This window comes from Chiloscyllium punctatum, chromosome 18 (genome assembly GCF_047496795.1).
Source record: "Chiloscyllium punctatum isolate Juve2018m chromosome 18, sChiPun1.3, whole genome shotgun sequence".
NCBI classification, from domain to species: Eukaryota; Metazoa; Chordata; class Chondrichthyes; order Orectolobiformes; family Hemiscylliidae; genus Chiloscyllium; species Chiloscyllium punctatum.
In genome coordinates this window covers 88,160,139-88,181,988 of record NC_092756.1, presented here as the reverse complement: position 1 = coordinate 88,181,988, position 21,850 = coordinate 88,160,139, and the positions used below count along the sequence as shown (strand labels likewise).

Here is a 21,850-nt window from a genome sequence, read left to right as displayed (position 1 = left end):
GCCCACTGGTCCCCGGAGTTCCTTTTGACCCACTGGTCACTGATGTTCCCTTTGGCCCACGGGTCACCGGTGTCTGCTTTGGCCCACAGGTCACTGGTGTTCCCTTTGGCCCACTGGTCCCCGGTGTTCCCATTGGCCCACTGGTCACCAGTGTTCCCGTTGACCCACTGGCCAACGGTGTTCCCTTTGGCCCACTGGTTACCGGTGTTCCCTTTGACCGACTGGTCACTGGTATTCCAGTTGACCGACTGGTCATCGGTGTTCCCTTTGGCCCACTGGTCTCTCGTGTCCTCTTTGGCCCACAGGTTCCCCATGTTCCCATTCCAGCAGCTGGCATCCTCTCTCTGGCTGCTGACACCAGGAGGACAGAAAAGGAAAAAGCACAGGAGCTCCCTACTCTGCCACCAACGTACCATGAATTCAACTTCCACCATCTGTTCTGGTGAGCCCAGAACTCCCCGAACATTACCTGGGTGTATGGATTCTATGGCTCACAGGTTGTCAGTTTCCACGCTTTGGCTAACTGGTCACCTGATCATTCAATGTTGATGTCACCAGTTTCCTCATTCCCCTTCCCCCACATTATCACAGATCCAACCCTTCAACTCGGTCCCACCCCCTTGAACTGTCCTACCCATCCATCTTCATTCCCACCTGTTGGCTCCAGCCTCCTCTCTAACCTATCACCATCACCCCCCACCTTCAACTATCTATTGCATTCCCTGCTAACTTGCCCCCCTTCCCCCTCAGTCCATCCCCCATAACATTCTTGATGAAGGGCTTATGTCCAAAATGTCAATTCTCCTCCTTCTCGGATGTTGCATGTGCTTTTCCAGCGCCACACGTTTTGACTCTACACATTAACAGTCCAGCGATCATAAGACTAGGGCATCACCTCCCCCTTAAAAATTGAGATAGTATTGTTAATATTTATGGCATGGAGGTGCTGGTGTTGGACGGAGGCGGACAAGGTCAGAAGTCACATGACACCAGGTTACAGTCCAAGTTATTTGAAGTCACAAGCTTTTGGAACGGTGTCCCTTTGTCATCTGACCTGTTGGACTCTCACCTGGTGTCATGTGACTTCTGACCTTGTTAATATTAGAGCATTGCTAGTGTGGCGGAATAAATATTTTCTACTTTTATGAATCTTTGTCATCTACCGTTGTCATGCACACATTGTCATCATACCTCCCCTCGTTCAACAATTCCATTGAGAAACAAATCAGCTGGTTGCTTATTTCTTTACTGTTCGCCAGTTTCATTTCCCAATTCTTCTAGAATTAGAGACATAGATGGCAGGAGATCACTATGGCAACGTTAAAGCAATGACAAACTTATCTGGATGCAGGAAGTGGAAACACAAAACAGTGGAAATACTGAACGGTTCAGGCAGTGTTTGTGAAGAAAGAAGGATTTACAAGTTGGTGACCACTTGATCGCTAATGGCTCACCTACCCGCATTTCTCTGACAAAAGCAAATTTCTCGGCAATTTGTAAAATTGCATTACTCAACATTTTGATGTGAACATCACAGAATTTGCAATGAAAGTTGACTTGCCTCCATACAACAGATGGCATAATGGTTAGGCAGCATCTGAGGAGCAGGACTATCAATGTTTCAGGGCTCCGGCCCGAAACGTTGATTTTCCTGCTCCTCGGATGCTGCCTGACCTGCTGTGCTTTTCCAGCACCACACTGTCAACTCTGATCTCCAGCATCTGCAGACCTCACTGCCTCCCAGATAATGGTTAGCCCTAATACCTCACAGTGTTAGGGACATGAGTCCAATTCCAGCCTTGGGTGATTAGCTACAGGAGGTTTGCACATTCTCTCTTTTCCTGCTAGCTGGTTTGGTTTCCTCCCACAGTCTAATAATCTGCAGAAAATCAGAAGTCACACCTGACGAAGGGGCAGCGCTCTGAATGCTTGTGATTTCAAATACACCTTTTGGACTATAACCTGGTGTCATGTGACTTCTGACTTTCCACCCCAGTCCAACATTGGCACCTCCACAGCAACGATATGCAGGGTAGATGGATTGGCCATTGTAAAATGCCCTTTAGTGTGCAGGCTAGGTGGGTTAGCCATAGGAAATGCAGGGTAGGGGGCTGGGTATGATGTCTTTTGGAGGGTCGGTGCAAACTTGATGGACCAAATGGCCTCTTTCCACCCTAGGGATTCTATGACCTTCCACTCAAAGTAATTGCAAAAGTCTTAATTGTGTCATTGTACAGCCCATGTCAGGTATGCATCCCAGAGTCAGAGCTTTTCAAGTTAATTAATGAATGATTTATTGTCTCTTGCATTTTACAGTGAATAAAACAATAAGATACAGTGAAGAGCTTCAACTGTTGCCACAATCTGGCGCCATTTTGAATTGTTTAAGAATAAAACAAGTAAAGAGATATGAAAATTATAGAAATTACAGTAGAAATAAACTTCTCTATATTCAGTGTTCCACCCTACGGTGCAGTAATGCCAATTTCAATACTCTCGGTCTTCACAATGTACAACCTTCGTATGGCATACTGCCCAAGGACTCTACAGTTTTCAGCCCCCTTGGTGTACTGTCACTGAAATCACAGTGCAGCACAATTACTTAAAGAATGATTAAAGTCCTAGGTTTGCGTCTGTGCTCATGCCTTTGAAGTTCTTCATATGCAATGGCTTTGGTCTTACACTGTTGTGTCATCTGTAACTAACAACAACTTGCAGTTATATAGCCCATTCCATATAGCAAGATCTTCAATGATGGTTCATAGGAGCATTACCAGACAAAATTTGACAGCGAGCCATGCAAGGAGATACATGGACTGGTAGCCACAAAACTGGAGCAAACAGGTAGGCTTAAAGGAGTGTCATAAAGGAGGAGAGCTTTGGAGTAACTCTCCCACTTTTATTACCTGCCATTGGTGTATTGGAAGGGTTTACTGATTGATAATCAAGCTGTTGGTCTGCATGAAAATATACTCTGGGATTATCAAGTCTTTAAGTGGACCTTGAACTGGGAACAGAGTCAAGATTAGAGTGGTGCTGGAAAAGCACAGCAGATCAGGCAGCATCCGAGGAGCAGGAAAATTGATGTTTTGGGCAGGGGCCCTTCATCAGTTAGAAACGTCCAGCTTTTCTAGTCTTGACTCTAATCTCCAGCATTTGCAGTCCTCACTTTCGCCTACTTGAACTGGAAACTTCTGGTCCAGAGGTAGGGGCACTACCAATGTGTCACAAGATTTTAAAAGGATCTAACAGATAACTTCTTCACACAAAGGGTGATGCATGTATGGAATGAGCTGCCAGAGGAAGAGTTGGAGTCTGGTACAATTACAGCATTTAAAAGAAATCTGAATATGAATAGGAAGGGTGTAGAGGGATATGGGCCAAATGTTTGCAAATGGGACTAGACAAACTTAGGTTATCTGGATGGCATGGATGAGTTGGACTGAAGGGGCTGTTTCATGCTAAGCAACTCTATGACTTTATGGAGAAAGTGAGGACTGCAGGTGCTGGAGATCAGAGCTGAAAATGTGTTGCTGGAAAAGCGCAGCAGGTCAGGCAGCATCCGAGGAGCAGGAAAATCGACGTTTCTAACTGATGAAGGGCTCCTGCCCGAAACATCGATTTTCCTGCTCCTTGGATGCTGCCTGATCTGCTGTGCTTTTCCAGCACCACTCTAATCTTGATTATCTATGACTTTATGACCCACAAACAGCAAATGGTAACGACCAACGATCTCTGCTGGCAGTGTTGGTTGGAGGATAAATGAACTCAATACATGTAGAAGAAAATGTCTGAATTCCTTTGGTAAGGTGGATTTTTTTTAATACCCACCTTGATTTATCACTGCTGCCTCACGGTGCCAGGGACCTGGATTTGATTCCAGCCTCACCATTAAGTGTATAAGTCCTGCTAAGTTTTGTTTTCCCACAGTGCAGCACCTCACATTTATTTAAATTAAACGCCATCTGCCACTCCTCAGCCCATTGGCTCGTCTGATGAAGATGCACTCTGAAGTAACCTTCTTTGCTGTCCACTACACCTCCAATTTTGGTGTCATCTGCAAACTTACTAACTATACCTCCTACATTCACATCCAAATCATTTATATAGATGACGAAAAGTCGTGGACTCAGCACCGATCCTTGTGGCACTCCACTGGTCACAGGTTTCTGAAAAACAACCCTCCATCACCATCCTCTATCTTCTACCTTCCAGCCAAGTCTGTATCCAAATGGATAGTTCTCCCTCTATTCCATGAGATCTAACCTTGGTAACCAGTCTCCCACTGGGATCCTTGTCGAACACCTTTCTGAAGTCCATATAGATCACATCTACTGCTCTGCCCTCATCAATCCTCTTTGTTACTTCTTCAAAAAACTCAATCAAGTTCATGAGACATGATTTCCCACGCACAAAGACATGTTGATGATCCCTAATCAGTCCTTGCCTTTCCAAATACATGTACATCCTGTCCCTCAGAATTCCCTCCAACAACTTGCCCACCACCGACGTCAAACTCACCTGTCTATAGTTCCCTGGTTTGACCTTACCACCCTTCTTAAACAGTGGCACCACGTTTGCCAACCTCCAGTCTTCCGGCACCTCACCTGTGACTATCGATGATACAAATATCTCAGCAAAAGGTCCAGCAATCACTTCTCTAGCTTCCCACAGAGTTCTCGGGTACACCTGATCAGGTCCTGGGGATTTATCCATCTTTATGTGTTTCAAGACATCTAGAACTTCCTCCTCTGTAATCTGGACATTTTCCAAGATGTCACCATCTATTTCCCCACATTCTAAATCTTCCATATCCTCCTCCACAGTAAACACTGATGCAAAATACTCGTTTAGTATTTCCCCCATCTCCTAAAGCTCCACACAAAGGCCGCCTTGCTGATCTTTGAGGGGCCCTATTCTCTCCCTAGTTACCCTTTTGTCCTTAATGTATTTGTAAAAACACTTTGGATTCTCCTTAACCCTATTTCCCAGAGCCACCTCATGTCCCCTTTTTGCCCTCTTGATTTCCTTCTTAAGTATACTCCTACTGCCTTTATACTCTTCTAAGGATTCACTCGATCTATCCTGTCTATACCTGACATATGCTTCCTTCTTTTTCTTAACCAAACCCTCAATTTCTTTAGTCATCCAGCATTTCCTATACCTATCAGCCTTCCCTTTCACCCTGACAGGAATATAATGTCTCTGGACTCTTGGTGTCTGATTTCTGAAGGCTTCCCATTTTCCAGCCGTCCCTTTACCTGCGAATATCAGCCCCCAGTCAGCTTGTGAAAGTTCTTGCCTAATACAGTCAAAATTACCCTTCCTCCAATTTAGAACTTCAACTTTTAGATCCAGTCTATCCTTTTCCATCGCTATTTTAAAGCTAATAGAATTATGATCGCTGGCCCCAGAGTGCTCCCCCACTGACCCCTCAGTCACCTGCCCTGCCTTATTTACCAAGATTAGGTCAAGTTTTGCACCTTCTCTAGTCAGTACATCCACATACTGAGTCAGTAAATTGTCTTGTACATGCTTAACAAATTCCTCTCCATCTAAACCCTTAACACTATGGGAGTCCCTGTTTATGTTTGGAAAATTAAAATACCCCACCATAACCACCCTATTATTCTTACAGATAACTGAAATCTCTTTACAAATTTGTTTCTCAATTTCCTGCTGACTATTAGGGGGTCTATAATACAATCCCAATAAGGTGATCATCCCTTTCTTATTTCTCAGTTCCACCCAAATAACTTCTTTGGATGTATTTCCGGGAATATCCTCTCTAAGTACAGCTGTAATGCTATTCTTTATCAAAATGCCACTACCCCTCCACTCTTCCCTCCCTTTCTATCCTTCCTGTCGTATTTGAATCCTGGAACAAATCCCTGTATCAGGGAGCTGCCAGTCCTGCCCATCCCTGAGCAATGTTTCTGTAATTGCTATGATATCCCAGTCCCACGTTCCTAAACATGCCCTGAGTTCATCTGCCTTCCCTGTTAGGCCCCTTGCGTTGAAATAAATGCAGTTTAATTTATTAGTCCTACCTTGTTCTCTGCTCTGTCCCTGCTTGCCCTGACTGTTTGACTGGCTTCTTTTCTCAACTGTACCAGTCTCAGATTGATCTCTTTCCTCACTATCGCCCCTGTCCCACCATCCCCCCCCCCCATCCACCCACCATCTTACGAGTTTAAATCCTCTCGAGCAGCTCTAACAAATCTCCCTTCCAGTATATTGGCTCCTTTCAATTTAGGTGCAATCCATCCTTCTTGTACAGGTCACTTCTACCCCAGAAGAGATTCCAATGATCCAAAAATGTGAATCCTTCTCCCATGCACCAGCTCCTCAGCCATGCAGTCATCTGGTCTATCCTCCTATTCCTCCACTCATGAGCTCGTAGCACCGGGAGTATTCCAGATATTATTACTCTCAAGGACTTCCTTTTTAGATTCCTGCCTAACTTTCTATATTCTCCCTTCAGAATCTCATCCTTTTCCCTTCTATGTCGTTGGTTCCAATGTATACAATGACCTCCTGCTAGTCCCTTTCCCCCTTGAGAACATTCTGCATCCTCTCTGAAACATCCTTGATCCTGGCACCAGGGAGGCAACACACCATTCTGATTTTTCACTGCTGGCCACAGAAACGTCTGTCTGTACCTCAGACTAGAGAGTCTCCCAACACAACCAATCTCTTGGAACCCGACATACCCCTAATTGCGTTAGAGCCAGTCTCAATACCAGAAACATGGCTGTTTGTGCTACATTCCCCTTAGAATCCATCACCCCCTACATTTTCCAAAACAGCATACTTGTTTGAAATGGGGATAGTCACAGAAGACTCCTGCACTACCTGTCTACCTCTCTTACCTTTCATGGAGTTGACCCATCTATGTGACTGTAGCTGTGACTTTTCCCCCTTCCTATGACTGCCATCCATCACACCTCCTTGCTCTTGTAAGTTCCTCATTGCCTCTAACTGTCGCTCCAACCGATCCATTCAATCTGATAGGATTCGCAACCAATGGCATTTGTAACAGATATAATCCTCAGTAACCCATAAACTCTCCCTAAACTCCCACATCCAACAAGAGGAGCCTATCACTCTACTAAAGGCCATTTTTGCTTCTTCCAATTTACAGACCCAGAAAATAGCACCGTCTTATGCCTCTACAAAATATTGCTCCATGCTAACATAATACTTATGACTTCAGATACATGTCTCAATAAAACATGTAATCAATATGGAACCCACTCTACCCAATATTGTAGATTTACAGCAAGCCTATGCTTAAAACTATTCACTTATCTGTTTCTGTGCTGTGACCTCTCCTAGGGTGTGTTGCTGAACAAAGAGACCTTGGGGTGCAGGTTCATAGCTCCCTGAAAGTAGAGTCACAGGTAGATAGGATAGTGAAGAAGGTGTTTGGTATGCATTCCTTTATTGGTTAGGGTATTGAGTACAGGAGTTGGGAGGTCATGTTGCAGGTGTACAGGACATTGGTTAGGCCACTGTTGGAATATTGTGTGCAATTCTGGTCTCCTTCCTATCAGAAGGATGTTGTGAAACTGGAAGGGTTCAGAAAAGATTTACAAGGATGTTGCCAGGGTTGGAGGGATTGAGCTGTAGGGAGAGGTTGAAAAGGCTGGGGCTGTTTTCCCTGGAGCATCGGAGGCTAAGGGGTGACCTGATGGAGGTTTATAAAATTATGAGGGGCATGAATAAGGTGAATAGACAAGGTACTTTTAGGAGAAAGTGAGGACTGCAGATGCTGGAGATCAGAGCTGAAAATGTGTTGCTGGAAAAGCACAGCAGGTCAGGCAGCATCCAACGAGCAGGAGAATCAACGTTTCGGGCATGAACCTTTCTTCCTAGGAAGAAGGGCTCATGCCCGAAATGTCGATTCTCCTGGTCCTTGGATTTTGCTTGACCTGCTGCACTTTTCGAGCAACACATTTTCAGTTCAGACAAGATACTTTCCCTAGGGTGGGAGAGTCCAGAGATGGAGGACATAGGTTGAGGGTGAGAGGGTAAATAGACCTAAGGGGCAACTTTTTCATGCAGAGGGCGGTACGTGTATGGAATAAGCTGCCGGGGAAGTGGTGGAGGCTGGTACAATTGCAACATTTAAAAGGCATCTGGATGGGTATATATATAGGAAGGGTTTGGAGGGATATGGGCCGGGTGCTGGTCAGTGGGACTAGATTAGGTTGGGATATCTGGTCGGCATGGATGAGTTGGACCGAAGGGTCTGTTTTCGTGCTGTACATCTCTATGACTCTGGTCAGCACATCCAACAGTGCTGTCAGTGCTGTCCAAAGTGACAACCTAGGTCATTTTTGGGCTCAGGTTTCTAGAGTAGGTCTTGACCCATATGTTGTTGACCTAGACATGAGATTACCAAGCAATATATTGCTGGACAGTAGCAAGATTGCAAAGCCAAGAGCGATAAAAGGATAAGCAGGGGCTGAAATCACTCCATGAAGGCTGGTATCCCATCATCGAGTCACCCTTTACTTACACCTGCATTATACATGACACTGACCTAGCTGGCATAGAGCCAGCTCCTAGAAAAGCAGAACATTTGATGCTCCTGTTTATATCTGCCAGCCAGGGCTCCCTGATTGGACCAGGTTAACAGCACCAATCGGGGAACTCATATTCTATGAGGTCCACTTGGCTGACCTCATTGCAACCACTATAGGGTCTCAGTGACTGATAAAGTAATAAGGCAGTACTGTGTACACTTGGATTACCCAAATGATGCTGACATGCAGAGAGCCTAGACAATTCAGGAGGCTGTTCCTTCATTGACATGTTTCCTCTTGCGATATATACGTGCCACGAGGGGAAAGTCTGGGAGCTTCGCCAGTCATGCCTCCAAACACATGATGGTGTCCAGGTGGAATTTCTGGCTTCAGCCCAGGATCTAGTCCTGTCCTGCCCTATTTTGCAAATTCCAATCCTCTGCTTTCAGCAACACTGAACGAAAACTGACATACAGCTGGCTGAGTAACATCTGGAAGGGAGAGAGACAAATTCATTTTTCAGGTACGAGCTTGCATGCTGAGGACTGGACGTCTTGCGGCTTTCCAGAGTCTACTTTTAAAATGATTTTTGTAAATTTACCATTAAGCCTTCAAATGCATAGAATTTGAAGAAAGGTTAAATCCAAAACGTTGACTTCTCCCCCTCTTGATGCTGCCTGGCTTGCTGTGTTCTTCTGGCTTGTCTACCATGATCACAATGAATAGCTTGATGGGCCGAAGGGCCTGCTGTTCTTTCCAGTGTTTCTATAAGACCATAAGAAATAGGAGTAGGCCTCTCTAGCCTGCTCCACCATTCGATAGAATCATGGCTGTACCAATATGCCTCACATCCACTTTCCTGCCCTCTCCCATATCTCTTGATTCCTTGACTGCTCAAGAATCTACCTATTTTATCAAGACCTATCTATCTTTCTATGGATGTTGGATGATGGGTGCAGACACATGGGCCAAAGGGCCTCTTTCTAGGCTGGAATAACTCTTGACCTTCGTGTGCTTGAACACAATATGGTTGGGAGACTATTTTTTTCTATTCACTCCTGGGACATGGGCATTACTGGCTGGGTCAGCATGTGTTGCCTAGTTGTCCTGGAGAAGGTGGTGAGCTGTCTCTCTGAGCCCCTGCACTCCATGCATAGTAGGTGGACCACAATGCCTTTGAGGAGAGAATTCCAGGATTTTGACACAGAGTCCCTGAAGGAATGGTGAGATATTTCCAAGTCAAGATGGAGAGAGGCTTGAAGTGGAAATTGCAAGTGGTGGTGGTCTTGCATGTATCTGCTGCCCTTGCTCTTCTGGATGGAATTGCTAGTGGGTTTGGAATGTGCTGTTAAAGGAGCTAAGCAATTTCTGCAGCACATCTTATAGATGGTACACACTGCTGCTACTAAGCGTTGGCGGTGGAGGGAGTGGATGCTTGTCGACGTGATGCCAACCTAGCGGGCAGCTTTGTCCTGGATTGTGTAAACCATCTTAAATATTATTGGAGCCGCACCCATCCATTCATGAAGAAGGGTTTATGCCCGAAACATCAATTCTCCTGCTCCTCAGATGCTGCCCGACCTGCTGCGCTTTTCTGGTGCCACCCTTTTCGACTCTGAACTCCAACATCTGCAGTCCTCACTTTCTCCTGCCTCCATCCAGTCAATTTGATTCCACCAGTTGATATTGAGATGGTCAGCCAGAGGCAACAAACAAATGGACACAATTGCTATCAAAACCCCCCAACAAGACAAGTGGATTTTATTTCAACCAGACTAGAATGCGCAAAAAGAAATGCAAACTTGGATAGCACCGTGATCAAACTGCATAGTGTCCACTTCTCTTTGGAAAAGAATGGAAAATATTGGTCCCAAATCGACAGCCTGGACCCCGCCCTTGAGAGCGAACTGTCCAATGAGATAGAAAAGGGCGGGTCACCTTGATTGACAGGTGGGATAGACCAACATGCTGGACGTGATTGACACCCAGACAAACCAATCATCAGGCGAATAAGGAGAGGGTAACCAATAAGGATTAGAAGGCGGGGTTAATGACTCAAGTTTGTTCGCACTGCAGCGCAGGGTTTGGGTGGTGGCAGTAAAGTGAGCTCAGAGGTTTCAGTGAAGTTTCTCAGTTTGACTGCCCTGCCTTTACTGACTCCTGTACCGTCCTGACAGACCTTGTTTGTCCTCTCGCTACTAGTCTGACCCTTTTGGAGATCTTGAAGTCTCGCCTCATCCAGTTTTAGAAGATGCAGGCCATCAAATGTGTGGTGGTGGGGGATGGGTGAGTAATATCTGCACTTTTCCAAACTTTCCCCAAACTACTTTTCCCCCTCCTCTCAAGCTTCAACTTTCGCCCGTTACACTTCTATGTTTCGCGACCTGTTAGTTACAAATCGTTTCCACATGTGCTTTTGAATTTTTGTTTCACAGTCTGTGGAAAGATTGACTTAAGCAGATGAAAATGTAAGGTTCCTCTTTCATTTCCTCCTCAGTTCCTTTTTTTTTGGTGGTGGGGGGAGGTATTTCAGTACTTCTGCAACATAGTTGCCATTAATACATTTACTGCGCCCTCTTTAATGTTAAAACTCACCTTAAAAAAAAATTACCGTCTTTCTGATCGTCCCTGTGTCTAATGATCTTACTGGGTCTAGTTAACCACATCTGTCCTTCTGAATTTTGCAACCTATGTGTTTTTAATGAAGATTAATATTACAGAATTGAAATTTAAAAATCAGCTTTTCCTCTGTTAAACGAGTTTTAAAGGCTGAGTATTCTAAAGTTTATTTTACACTTTTTTTAAAAAAAGGATGGATTGGACATCTCATGGAGGACATACTTTGTGTGTGTAAAATTTTCCAAAAAATGTACTTGTTTGTGCAGTGCTTGTGGGAGCTTACTGTGTCAGTTTAGGGTTTTGGTTCATTGATGTATCACCGGTTGAGATGTTACCACCCTGTGGCTTGTTGCTCACTAACTTCCTGCAAGTAAACTTATTTTTGCACCCACGCTCACTTAGACCTTTTAGTTTGAACAGAAAATTCTTTAGCCTGAGGACTGAGGGAGGTGTGTCAGTTTGGCTTCTACAGACGCTAGCTATAGTGATCTTTTTTAAAAAATCTGTTTCAATGGAATTCAAGATCCAGACAAGCTAGAAATCCAAACCATAGATTTGCAGAGAGAAAGGTTTCCTGAACTGGGTGTGCAGTGGATGTCAAAGATCCCATGGTACTGTTTTGAAGGAATGATCTTTCTCAAGTCATGAAGAACAAATTGTTTATTTGGTCATTATTGTGTTGCCAATTGTGGGAGCTTGCTGTGCACAAATTGTATGATGTTGGTTGGGAAGTAGGTTAGGACTTCCTGAGGCTGTGAATGGTGCTACAGAAATGGAACGATGTTGTGAAACTTGAAAGGATTCAGAAAAGATTGACAAGGATGTTGCCAGGGTTGGAGGATGTGAGCTATAGGGAGAGGATTAGCAGGCTGGGGCTGTTTTCCCTGGAGCTTCGGAGGCTGAGGGGGTGACCTTTATAGAGGTTTACAAAATTATGAGGGGCATGGATAGGATAAATAGACAAAGTCTTTTCCCTGGGGTCAGGGAGTCCAGATTTGGAGGGCATAGGTTTAAAGTGAGAGGGGAAAGATCTAAAAGAGACCTAAGGGGCAATTTTTTCACACATGCATGGAGTAAGCTGCCAGAGGAAGTGGTGGAGGCTGGTACAATTGCAACATTTAAAAGACATTTGGATGGGTATATGAATAGGAAGGGTTTGGAGGGATATGGGCTGTGTGCTGGCAGGTGGGACTAGATTGGGTTGGGATATCTGGTCGGCATGGACAGGTTGGACTGAAGGGTCTGTTTCCATGCTGTACATCTCTGACTCTAAATGCACATTCCTTTAGCTGAACAGTATGTATACGGTTCTGGATGCTGATCCAAATGGCCATCTTTGTAGCTCTCCACTCCCCTGCCTTTCATCCAAACCACCCACCCAAGGGGAAAGCAGCCATGTGTCCCCATCCTGCTGTGCCCCATTCAGTTATTGTTCATGAGCTTATCAGTACAATAACTGAGCAGTATTTTTGGTCCCGAAACATTCACTGATTTTTCTTCGCAGGTGCTGTCAGACCCCTGAGCTTTTCCAGCAAGATCTGTTTTTGTTTCTTCCCCCCCCCCCCCCCCCCCACCCCCAAAACAATGGTGTCAGACTGTCTGTGTATGAAACATATCAGCCTCACCTTATTTGGGCTAATGATGGTACATAGCCTGGTACATTGAACCTGGAAGTAATGTCATTTTAATGCTCCTTTTTAAAAGAAATGTTTTGGATGCGCATGGTGGGTAATGATTTTTGAACATAGTAATGTGCTATTTAACCCCTGGAGCCTGTTTCACCATTCATTTCAATCACGTCTAATCATTTTCATCAAAGGTTGACTAACCATAATTATCTCATCACAGTACAAACCTTATCACTTTATCGTTATGCAAATTAACTGTGCCATTTCCTACATTACAAAAGAGTCTACACGTCAAAAAAAAAGATCATGAAGAATTTACTGCTAATGAAAGGTGTTATACAAATCCCAGTCCTTTGGAATGGGGAAAAAGGGACTCTTATTGTCTTCTGTTTCCCTTCAAAGGAACACATGTCACTTCCTCCTGCTGAGGATCCCGTAAATGCTGGGCTTGATGTTTTGTGAAAGCCATGCAAAATACCTTGATCAAGGGCACAGGGTCCAGGCAATGTCAGAAGTCACAGGTCACCAGGTTATAGTCCAAGAAGCTGATTTGAAATCACAAGCTTTCAAAGCGCTGCTGCTCCTTCAGGTGGAGTCAGCTGCAATGGTAATGCTCCTGGCTCTGGACAAATCCCACCTATTGTAACATCACTCAATGGGTTGGTAGAAAATAAATCTTGACCAAGTGCTGCAAAGGTTCCAGATGTAACAGCACTGTGCAGTTACAATGAGTATCTGTTGTTCCCCAATTGCTTCACCAAGGTATGAGGAGTATGCATACTAATCCTTAAAATAAAAGGACATTTAGACATGGCTGACCAAAGACTTGGCCATTGGAGGGTAGTTGATTTGTAACTGCCCCTCTGGAATGGCTTAGAAAATCATTCCATTCAAGAATTGGAGATGGCCAGTGAGTGTTGATCTCATCAGTGACACCCACATCCTACGAAAGAAGTAATTTTATCAAAGTCCAAAGTGTTTTGTGTGGGGGTGGCTCCAGATAATTGAACTGAGCATTGGGATGCACGGTGGCTCAGTGGTTAGCACTGCTGCCTCTCAGCACCAGGGTCTCTGGTTCGATTCCACCCTTGGGCAGACTGTCTGTCCCCTCATTCTCCCTGTGTCTATGTGGGTTTTCTTTGGGTGCTCCAGTTTCCTCCCACAATACAAAGATGTGTAACTAAGGTGGATTGACCATGGGGAATTGTCCCATGGTATCCAGGGATGTGCAGGTGAATTAGCCATGGGAAATACAGGGTTACAGGGATAGGCTTGGAAGGGAATGGGGATTGGTAAGTGGGTCTGAATGGATGGTCTTTTGGAAGTTCAGTGTGGATTTAATGGGCCGAAGGTCCTGCTTTCACACTGTAGGCATTCTATAAAGCATGCCAAGGGTAAGAGTGGAAGTATACCAAGCTATAATTGGAGATTTGGGGGAATAGGAGAGATGGGGAGGGGGTGGAGTGGGCAAAAGGCAGAGCAGAGGTGCCGACTGTCTTAAACATAAGTTTAAATGTGGACCCCCCTGGGGGATAAAGCAGTAATGCTGGGAAATTAATGTACTGGTTCTTGTGGAGTTCATTTTGCAGAAAGGTTGGACCAGTGTGTCTTATTTGTAGGCTTCATTGTCGTTTCATAGTCATTAAATGTCTCAAATGGGTGAAAGATAACCTGCATGGTCAGGAAGCAGGGCTTGGGACAGGATGCGACAGACGAAACCGAGGTTTAGATAAATCAGATATTTATGTGTAGGGCGAGTATGGCAATCTGGTCAGTGTTGGATTAATTGAATCTGTAGATAGGTTTAGGGTGAGAGGGGAAAGCTATAAAAGAGACCTAAGGGGCAACTTTTTCACACAGAGGGTGGTATGTGTGTGGAATGAGCTGCCAGAGGAAATGGTGGAGGCTGGTACAATGAGAGCATTTAAAAGGCATCTGGATGGGTATATGAATAGGAAGGGTTTGGAGGGATATGGGCCAGGTGCTGGCAGGAGGGACTAGATTGGGTTGGGATATCTGGTCGGCATGGACGGGTTGAACCAAAGGGTCTGTTTCCATGCTGTACGTCTCTATGACGGTGATTTCAGGTCCTTTCCTGGAGGAGGTGGTCTTTATGATGGAAGGAGTGTGGGTGAGACAGGACTGTCACAATGGTGACCAGGTGAAGCATGGCCCATTGACTGGGGAAATGGGAGGAGGCGGTGTTTTTGCCTTGGGGAATGGTGCTAATGGCTTCAATCATCTCACTGTTTGGCTAGAGGAAATGGTGACTCACCCACTGCTGTGCTGTGGGCAAGCAGCTCGAGGGACTCGAGAGGCAGCAGAGGGATAAAGCCAAGAGTCATCAGCATTCATATGGGAGCTGGCTGTATGTTTGCTGATGTCTAGGGTAACGTGTACCTGCTTGGATGACACTGGAGGTCATGGTGCCTTTCAGCACCCACAGTGTCTAGTGTTAAAGGCCAGCTAAACAGCCCCTGGTCCCTTCAGATTCGGTTCGGGTTTTTGGTTTGTACCTCTGAAAGAATGGTATTAAGTTTCGCAGTCGTCCAGCTGCAGTAAACCAATATCCTGTAAGCCCTTGCAACATAGCCCGACATCTTGAGGGCTTGCAACATTTGTGTGCTTTTGGTGGGTAATTAACAAAAGGAAAAAATAAATAGCAATGTTGAGCAACAACAAAAACCTTGCTAACATTCCAATACAGAACAGTGGACTGATGGCTGGCAGCTCATTTGAGGACACGCAGGGGTGAATGAATCATTCTGGGACATATAAAGGGGAGTCAGTCGGGAAAATACCACTCTGTTAAGTCAAGGACCAGGAGGCACAGTCTCGTATTTGAGTCAGACCTTTTCAGGGGTTAAATGTGAAAATGCTTCTTGGCACACAGGGCGTTTTGGGGTTTGAGTCTCCTAGAAATACAAACATCGAATGTAAGGGCAGGTGGAGACCATTTTGCCCTTTTGATCCAAGGCATTTGGATGGGTATATGAATAGGAAGGGTTTGGAGGGATAAGGGCCAAGTGCTAGCATGTGGGACTAGATTGGGTTGGGATATCTGGTCGGCGTGGACGGGTTGGACCGAAGGGTCTGTTTCTGTGCTGTACATCTCTATTGCTGATCGTCCAACTCTTTCCCCTCTTCCTGCCTTCTAACCATTAACCTTTGATCCCACTTGCCCTAAGAATTTCTTCTTGAAACATTGTGTTTTGGCCTCAACTACTTTCTGTGGCAGAGAATGGCAGGATCCCCACTCTCTGGGTGCAGATGTTTCTGCTCAATTCAATCCGAAATGGCCTATCCTAAGACTGACCCTGGGCGTCGAGACTATCCATCTTGTTGAGAGTGTGTGGTGCTGGAAAAGCACAGCAGGCCATGCAGCATCCAAGGAGCAGGAGAATCGATGTTTCGGGCAGGAGTGACTCTCCTGCACCTCAGTTGCTGCCTGACCTGCTGTGCGTTTTCAGCACCGCACTCTCAACTCTGATCTCCAGCATCTGCTGTCCTCATGTTTTCTCCTAACATCAATCTACCCAGTCTAATCTTGTTAGAATTTCATAGATTTCTGAGGCCCCACCTCCCCTCCCCTTCCCATTCTTCTAAACTCTCCTACAAATGGTAGTCCGTTCTCAATTAGTTAAACTTAAATCTGAGATTGATGGATTTTTGTTAACAAATGAAATGGAGGTCCATTGTGTCTGATCACAGATCTTGTTGAATGCCGATGGGATAGGTTCAATGGGCTGAATGGCTGCCTCCTGCTTTATCTGCATTGCCCATTAACCCTGGGACACCATGCCCAATCCATTCAGTAAAGCAGAGAATTCTGTAGTTCCTCTGTAACCCTAGGGGCAAGGTACAGTATTACATTTGTTAAAATTGCAACAATTGGCTTGTTTCTCAACTGAAAGAAAGAACTCGTTTGCATGGTTTGCTGTGTTACTAAGCTGGAGTCTGAGAGTGTCCTTGAATTTACTTAATCAACCTGACATCAAAGTTACACACTTTATTACACATTATTAGTAAATACTCCCAGACATGGCAATCTTCGATACTGTACATTAGGTAAGGACTTAAGTTCTCATCCATGTGTTCACAGACTTTCTCATCTGTTCAAACTTTGCTCATGGTGCTATTTGTGCTCGGTGATGTCCAGCTCCCTGACATCATCACGAGGTTGCTCCAGGGTCCTGAAGCCCTTGCACACAGCAACTCTTCATAGGGTAACCCAAGCATAGGATGGGGGAAATCATCTCAGTTGATGCTCCCCATGACTAATGGCATTTGAGTGTCTGGTGATTGGGAAATGCAGCAAACTCTGAATCACTGAGCAGTGTGATGAATGAGAGTCCAGTCAGAGATCTCTCAGGTGCGTGCATGTTCAGTACCTTCCTGTGCACTGGAATGTGATGTCCATCCTTGAATAGAATGCATCTTTACATTTGCTACTCTTCCAGCTGTTGTGTGAGGACCATTCTTTGGCATATGTGGTCCAATTTGTGAACTAATACCACTCTGACATTTTTTAGTTGAAATATATTTCCTCACCTTCTGACAAAGATATTTTGTTCAACTTGTCATTACTCATGGAGCCCTTGTGGTAAGTTGGCCAGCTATCATCTCTTCTGCCATCCAGATGTTCTACTTGAGTTGAATTCCTCACATTCAGTTTGCCAGTATCTTCTGTGCCTCAGTACTTTGATAATCATCTTAGCACCTTTTGGACAATTGACTGTTAAAAGTGCTCTATAAATGCAAGTATCATCTTGTTCTTAATCCTGGCTGGAGGGTCTGAACTAAGGGACATGGAGCTGATATTCAGTTAAGAAACCTGAATTGGAAAATTATGCCTCTGCAGACCACTGTCCCTTTAAATACGCACTGACATGGATACTCACGCACAAGGCTGCACATAAAAAGTTGGCTGAGTCAGGGCCTAGCAAACCTAGAAGTAGTTTAAATGGAGAAGGAGAAGCTCAGAGGGACGAGATGGTTAGGAGACCGACCTCTGATTTCTTGGACTTTTGCCCTGTCCTATTTAAAAACTGCCAGGTCCTGTCGCCTCCATGCCAGCTCTGTGTACAGCAATGGTGAGGCGTATAATAACAGGCCTTGGAATGCCCACAATCAAAACTAACTTTCAGAAAACTTCGTTTTTGGGGGGTGGGCAACAATCTCCGCTATAACAGTCATCGAATGCGGTCCACCGGCCAGTATGTTGAAGCTTGCCATTGCTGATGTCTCGTTGGTTCTCCACGTAGCTCCTACTGAAGCTGTGGACACGAAGTGTAGAAAACGCGCAACAGCTTTCTTAAGCACGACTTTCTAAAGGTTCCTGAATCCAGACAATGGTACGTGACACCTCTGAGGGGGTGTGAACCGCCAGTACTTGAGAATCTGGCTCAATTTCCAAGCAGGTTGTGGGCTCTGCTGTGGGTGTGGAGAGCGAGGGGTCGAAGAATGGGCCAGCAATGCCTACCTCGCCAATAGAATGGCACAGGTCGGGGGGGGAGCAGCGGTGAGGGATCGGCCCCCGCATCCTATTCTGCCTATATGGGGTAGTGTAACGTAACCCAGAAAATCTGGGGATAACGAGGGAGGGAATTAAATCAAAATCATCTTGGATGGGGAGATAATGCACTCCAGCCCCTATAGAAGAACACATCTCTCTCTCTTAATGCCCCAATCTAGTTGTCCAAACAACAATTACTATCTTTTAAAAATCAACCTATTCAGAGACACCAATGGAGCAGGGACTTTAACCAGGCCTCCTGGCTCAGAGGGAGGGATACTACGGTTGCACGACAAGTGTCCCCAATATTTCAGCTCTTCGTTGTCCTTTTTCATTTACAAAATGCACTGCCAAATCACCCACTTAAACAATTGGTAAGCACTGCAGTGTCAAATAGCAGAAGAAAAGGTGGGGAAACAAGGGAGGAAATGAAATCAAATGGAGTTGGTGGGGGCAATAATGCATTGAACCCATACCACCCAAGAACCCACTCATATTAAAATCAACTTGTTCAGATGTGTCATAAACATCTGGGGCAGATGGGACTTGAACCCAAGCCTTCTGGCCCTTAGAGATTGATTGATAAACACCGCCCACCAGGGGCACTGCAACGACAACGAAGAGAGGGAGGGAACTACATTGTAAATGGAGTTATACGGTGAAGTAATTCACTCCAACTCCTACAGTGCCCGCCTCTCTCAAGGGTTTGAGGGTGTTAATGGACACATCCTCCCTCTCCAATGATACCTGTCAGAAACACAGCCCCAGAAGAGGTAAATGCACCCCTCCATAATCCACTACCTGGACCTGTGGGGAATTCACTAAAGGTCCTCAAACAGCGCCTTCCAAATGCCTGACCATTTTCATCTAGAAGGACAAAGGCAGCAGATACATGGGAACACCACAACCTGCAAGTTCCCCTCCAAGCCACATACTATCCTGACTTGGAAATATATGGCCATTCCTTCACTGTCGTGGGGTCAAAATCCTGGAATTCCCTCCCTAAAGGCATTGTGGGTCAACCCTCAGCAGGTGAACTGCAGCTGTTCAAGAAGGCAGCTCAGTACCACCTTCTCAAGGGGCAACTAGGGATGGGCAATAAATGCTGAGCCCAGCAGTGACACCCCTATCCCATTAAATAAATAAAAGGAACTCTGCTTTTTTCATATTTTCTAATCAATCTGTGGGGTAGTTGGGACTTGAACCCAGGCCTCCTGGCTTTGAGTGGGGACACTGCAACTGAGCAAGAACTCTTGAAGAACCCATCATTTTAAAATGTTTTTCCTTCTTATATCTGACACAAGACTGAACTCCCCACACCCCCCCCCCCCCCCCGAAAACCAAAGCACCCAAACTTTTTTTAATCTTTCACATCAAACCCCACGCCCAGCTCTTGCTTTTTTTTTACAAACAGGGGCATCTTTGACCCAGTTGGATTTTATATATTTTTGCCCAGATTAATTAATTGAATTGAAATCCCAAGAACTGCCAGAGTGGGATTTGAACCCATGATCCCAAATCACTAGCCTGGGCCTCAGGATTGCTAATCCAGTGATATTACCATTGCACCATCTATCTTAACCTGTGTCTTGCTCTTTTTTCACTTAACCCATTTTTCTAATCAACCCATACAGAGATGTTATTCCACCCCTTCTGGAACAGGTGGGGCTTGAACTTGCGCCTCCTGGTCCAAAGGTAGGGAACTGTACCACAAGAGCCCTATGCACCGAGCTGTTTAATTCAAAGTTCAATGAGCATCACTTATTTGTAATTAACTCTGGAGCTGTTTTATTTTCTTAAAAGGAATATTTCTGCATTTCCAACACTGACCCAGGGGGCTTCCAAAGGCGTTTGTAATGCTCCTGCTAAATTGGGCAAAATGAGGGACTTTTCCGATTTCCCCATGTCAATTGCCTGGATAAAGTTGCCGCCCATTCCCTGACTGAGGACGAGAGAAATGCTTCCCTCCCCTTCCCTGGTCAGTTTGGCTCCATTCTGGCCACTCCGAAGGAATGGTCAATGTATTACCTGACTTGTTTATTTGGAATAGCTGAAGCATTTCCTGTGGGATGTTCAATTCAGACATGAGTGGACATTGGTTAAACCTGTGACTTTATCAAGTGGTACCAGATTAGGTTGGGATATCTGGTTGGCATGGATGAGTTGGACTGAAGGGTCTGTTTCCTTGCTGTAAATCTCTGCGACTCTACTGCTGGTATATTCAGGCACTTGCAGGTTAAATTGAAAACTCCCTTTTTATTTTAATGTTTGTGCCAAGTTCCTTGTTGATGCACATACCAATTTTGTTTTTCTCTGAAATATGATACAAGTTGAGACATTTGAACGCCAAGAGGAATGTTGCAAAATGTCCAGAGAGCAGAACCTGAATCTCCATACCTGTAAATAGAGGGTGATACAATTGAGACGTGAATTTATCTTCTCCCTTATACAGCTGTAATAAAACCGTGGAGAGTCTGTGCTTTCAGTTCCCCAGTTCTCTAAAACTATAAATGTTTATGGGAACCAGTTTTTTCAGGGACTGATGATGAAGGAGGAGGAAAAGGAGAGGGAGTTTGTACCCATGTTTTATGGATCCTAACATTCTATGGGGCCAGTTGGGACATTCAGTCTCCTTGTGCCTTCAGTGGCTCAATATTTGGGAACTGAGACTGATCAGGTAGATTCCCCATTTGATCCCCAGGCTGTGCTGAGCTGTAATTTTAAGGAAGGTAATACAATCAGTTGATTAATAAAATTAGCGCGTGGTTTTAATCCTTCTTCTCACCCTCTAGCAGCTTAAGATCTTGTTGCAGATCTCAAACGTACTCAGGGTGAGAGTTTGAGTCTGATCGTAAGATAATGTGTCTTAGCAGCTGGAATCTCCCCACGGTAGAGTTTGACACCGCTCCGTCAAGGGTTTGTGTAGAATATGGTCCCTTTGGGTGAAATCCTGAAGGTGATGGAATCTGAGGAACTGTTTACAAAGGAGAGTCGGCCACTTTATCCCTTTGTGCCGGTCCCACCATTCAGTAAGATTGTGCTGATCTGATTATACCTTCAATTCGACATTCCCGCATATCCCTGATAATCTTTCCACCCCTTGGTCATCGAAAATCTATTTTCCTTTGCCTTCAAAATACTTCAAGGTTCTGAAGAAGGCAATTCCAAAAAACGCAATCCTTTGAGAATTCTTCACTACAACCCCCATCCCCAACTCCATCAGTCTCAAATGGACGAACCCCAGTTCTAGAATCCACCCCTCCCCCCCCCGCCCCCCCAATGAGGAAACATCCTTTCCGCATCTTCCTGCTCAAGTCCCCTGAGGATCCTGTATGTTTCAATTAAATCACCTTCGAAACTCTAGAGAGTAACAGGCCTGGCCTATCTAACCTTCTCTTCACGAGACAATCTGCAACTGACACCAAGAAGAGCCCGCAGTTTCCAAAAGAGGTGCAGGAAGTAAAAAGGTTCACTGTTGCTTAAGACTACTTGAGTAAAATGTTAACTATTTTAAGGCCTCCCATCAGATGACCTCAGTCTATAATTTGTGCTGGTAC

General features: G+C 45.1%; 1 protein-coding gene across 1 annotated transcript in view; it reads left to right on the top strand.

The window, feature by feature from the left end:
- The first annotated feature begins 10,596 nt into the window (after window positions 1-10,596).
- Window positions 10,597-21,850, top strand: part of LOC140489287 (ras-related C3 botulinum toxin substrate 1-like) — a 78,560-nt gene continuing 67,306 nt past the window's right edge. Inside the window, exon 1 of the mRNA XM_072588673.1 lies at window positions 10,597-10,817. Within this exon, the coding sequence (XP_072444774.1) occupies window positions 10,783-10,817 (35 nt within the window). The 5' untranslated portion in view covers window positions 10,597-10,782. The remainder of the gene's footprint in view (window positions 10,818-21,850) is intronic.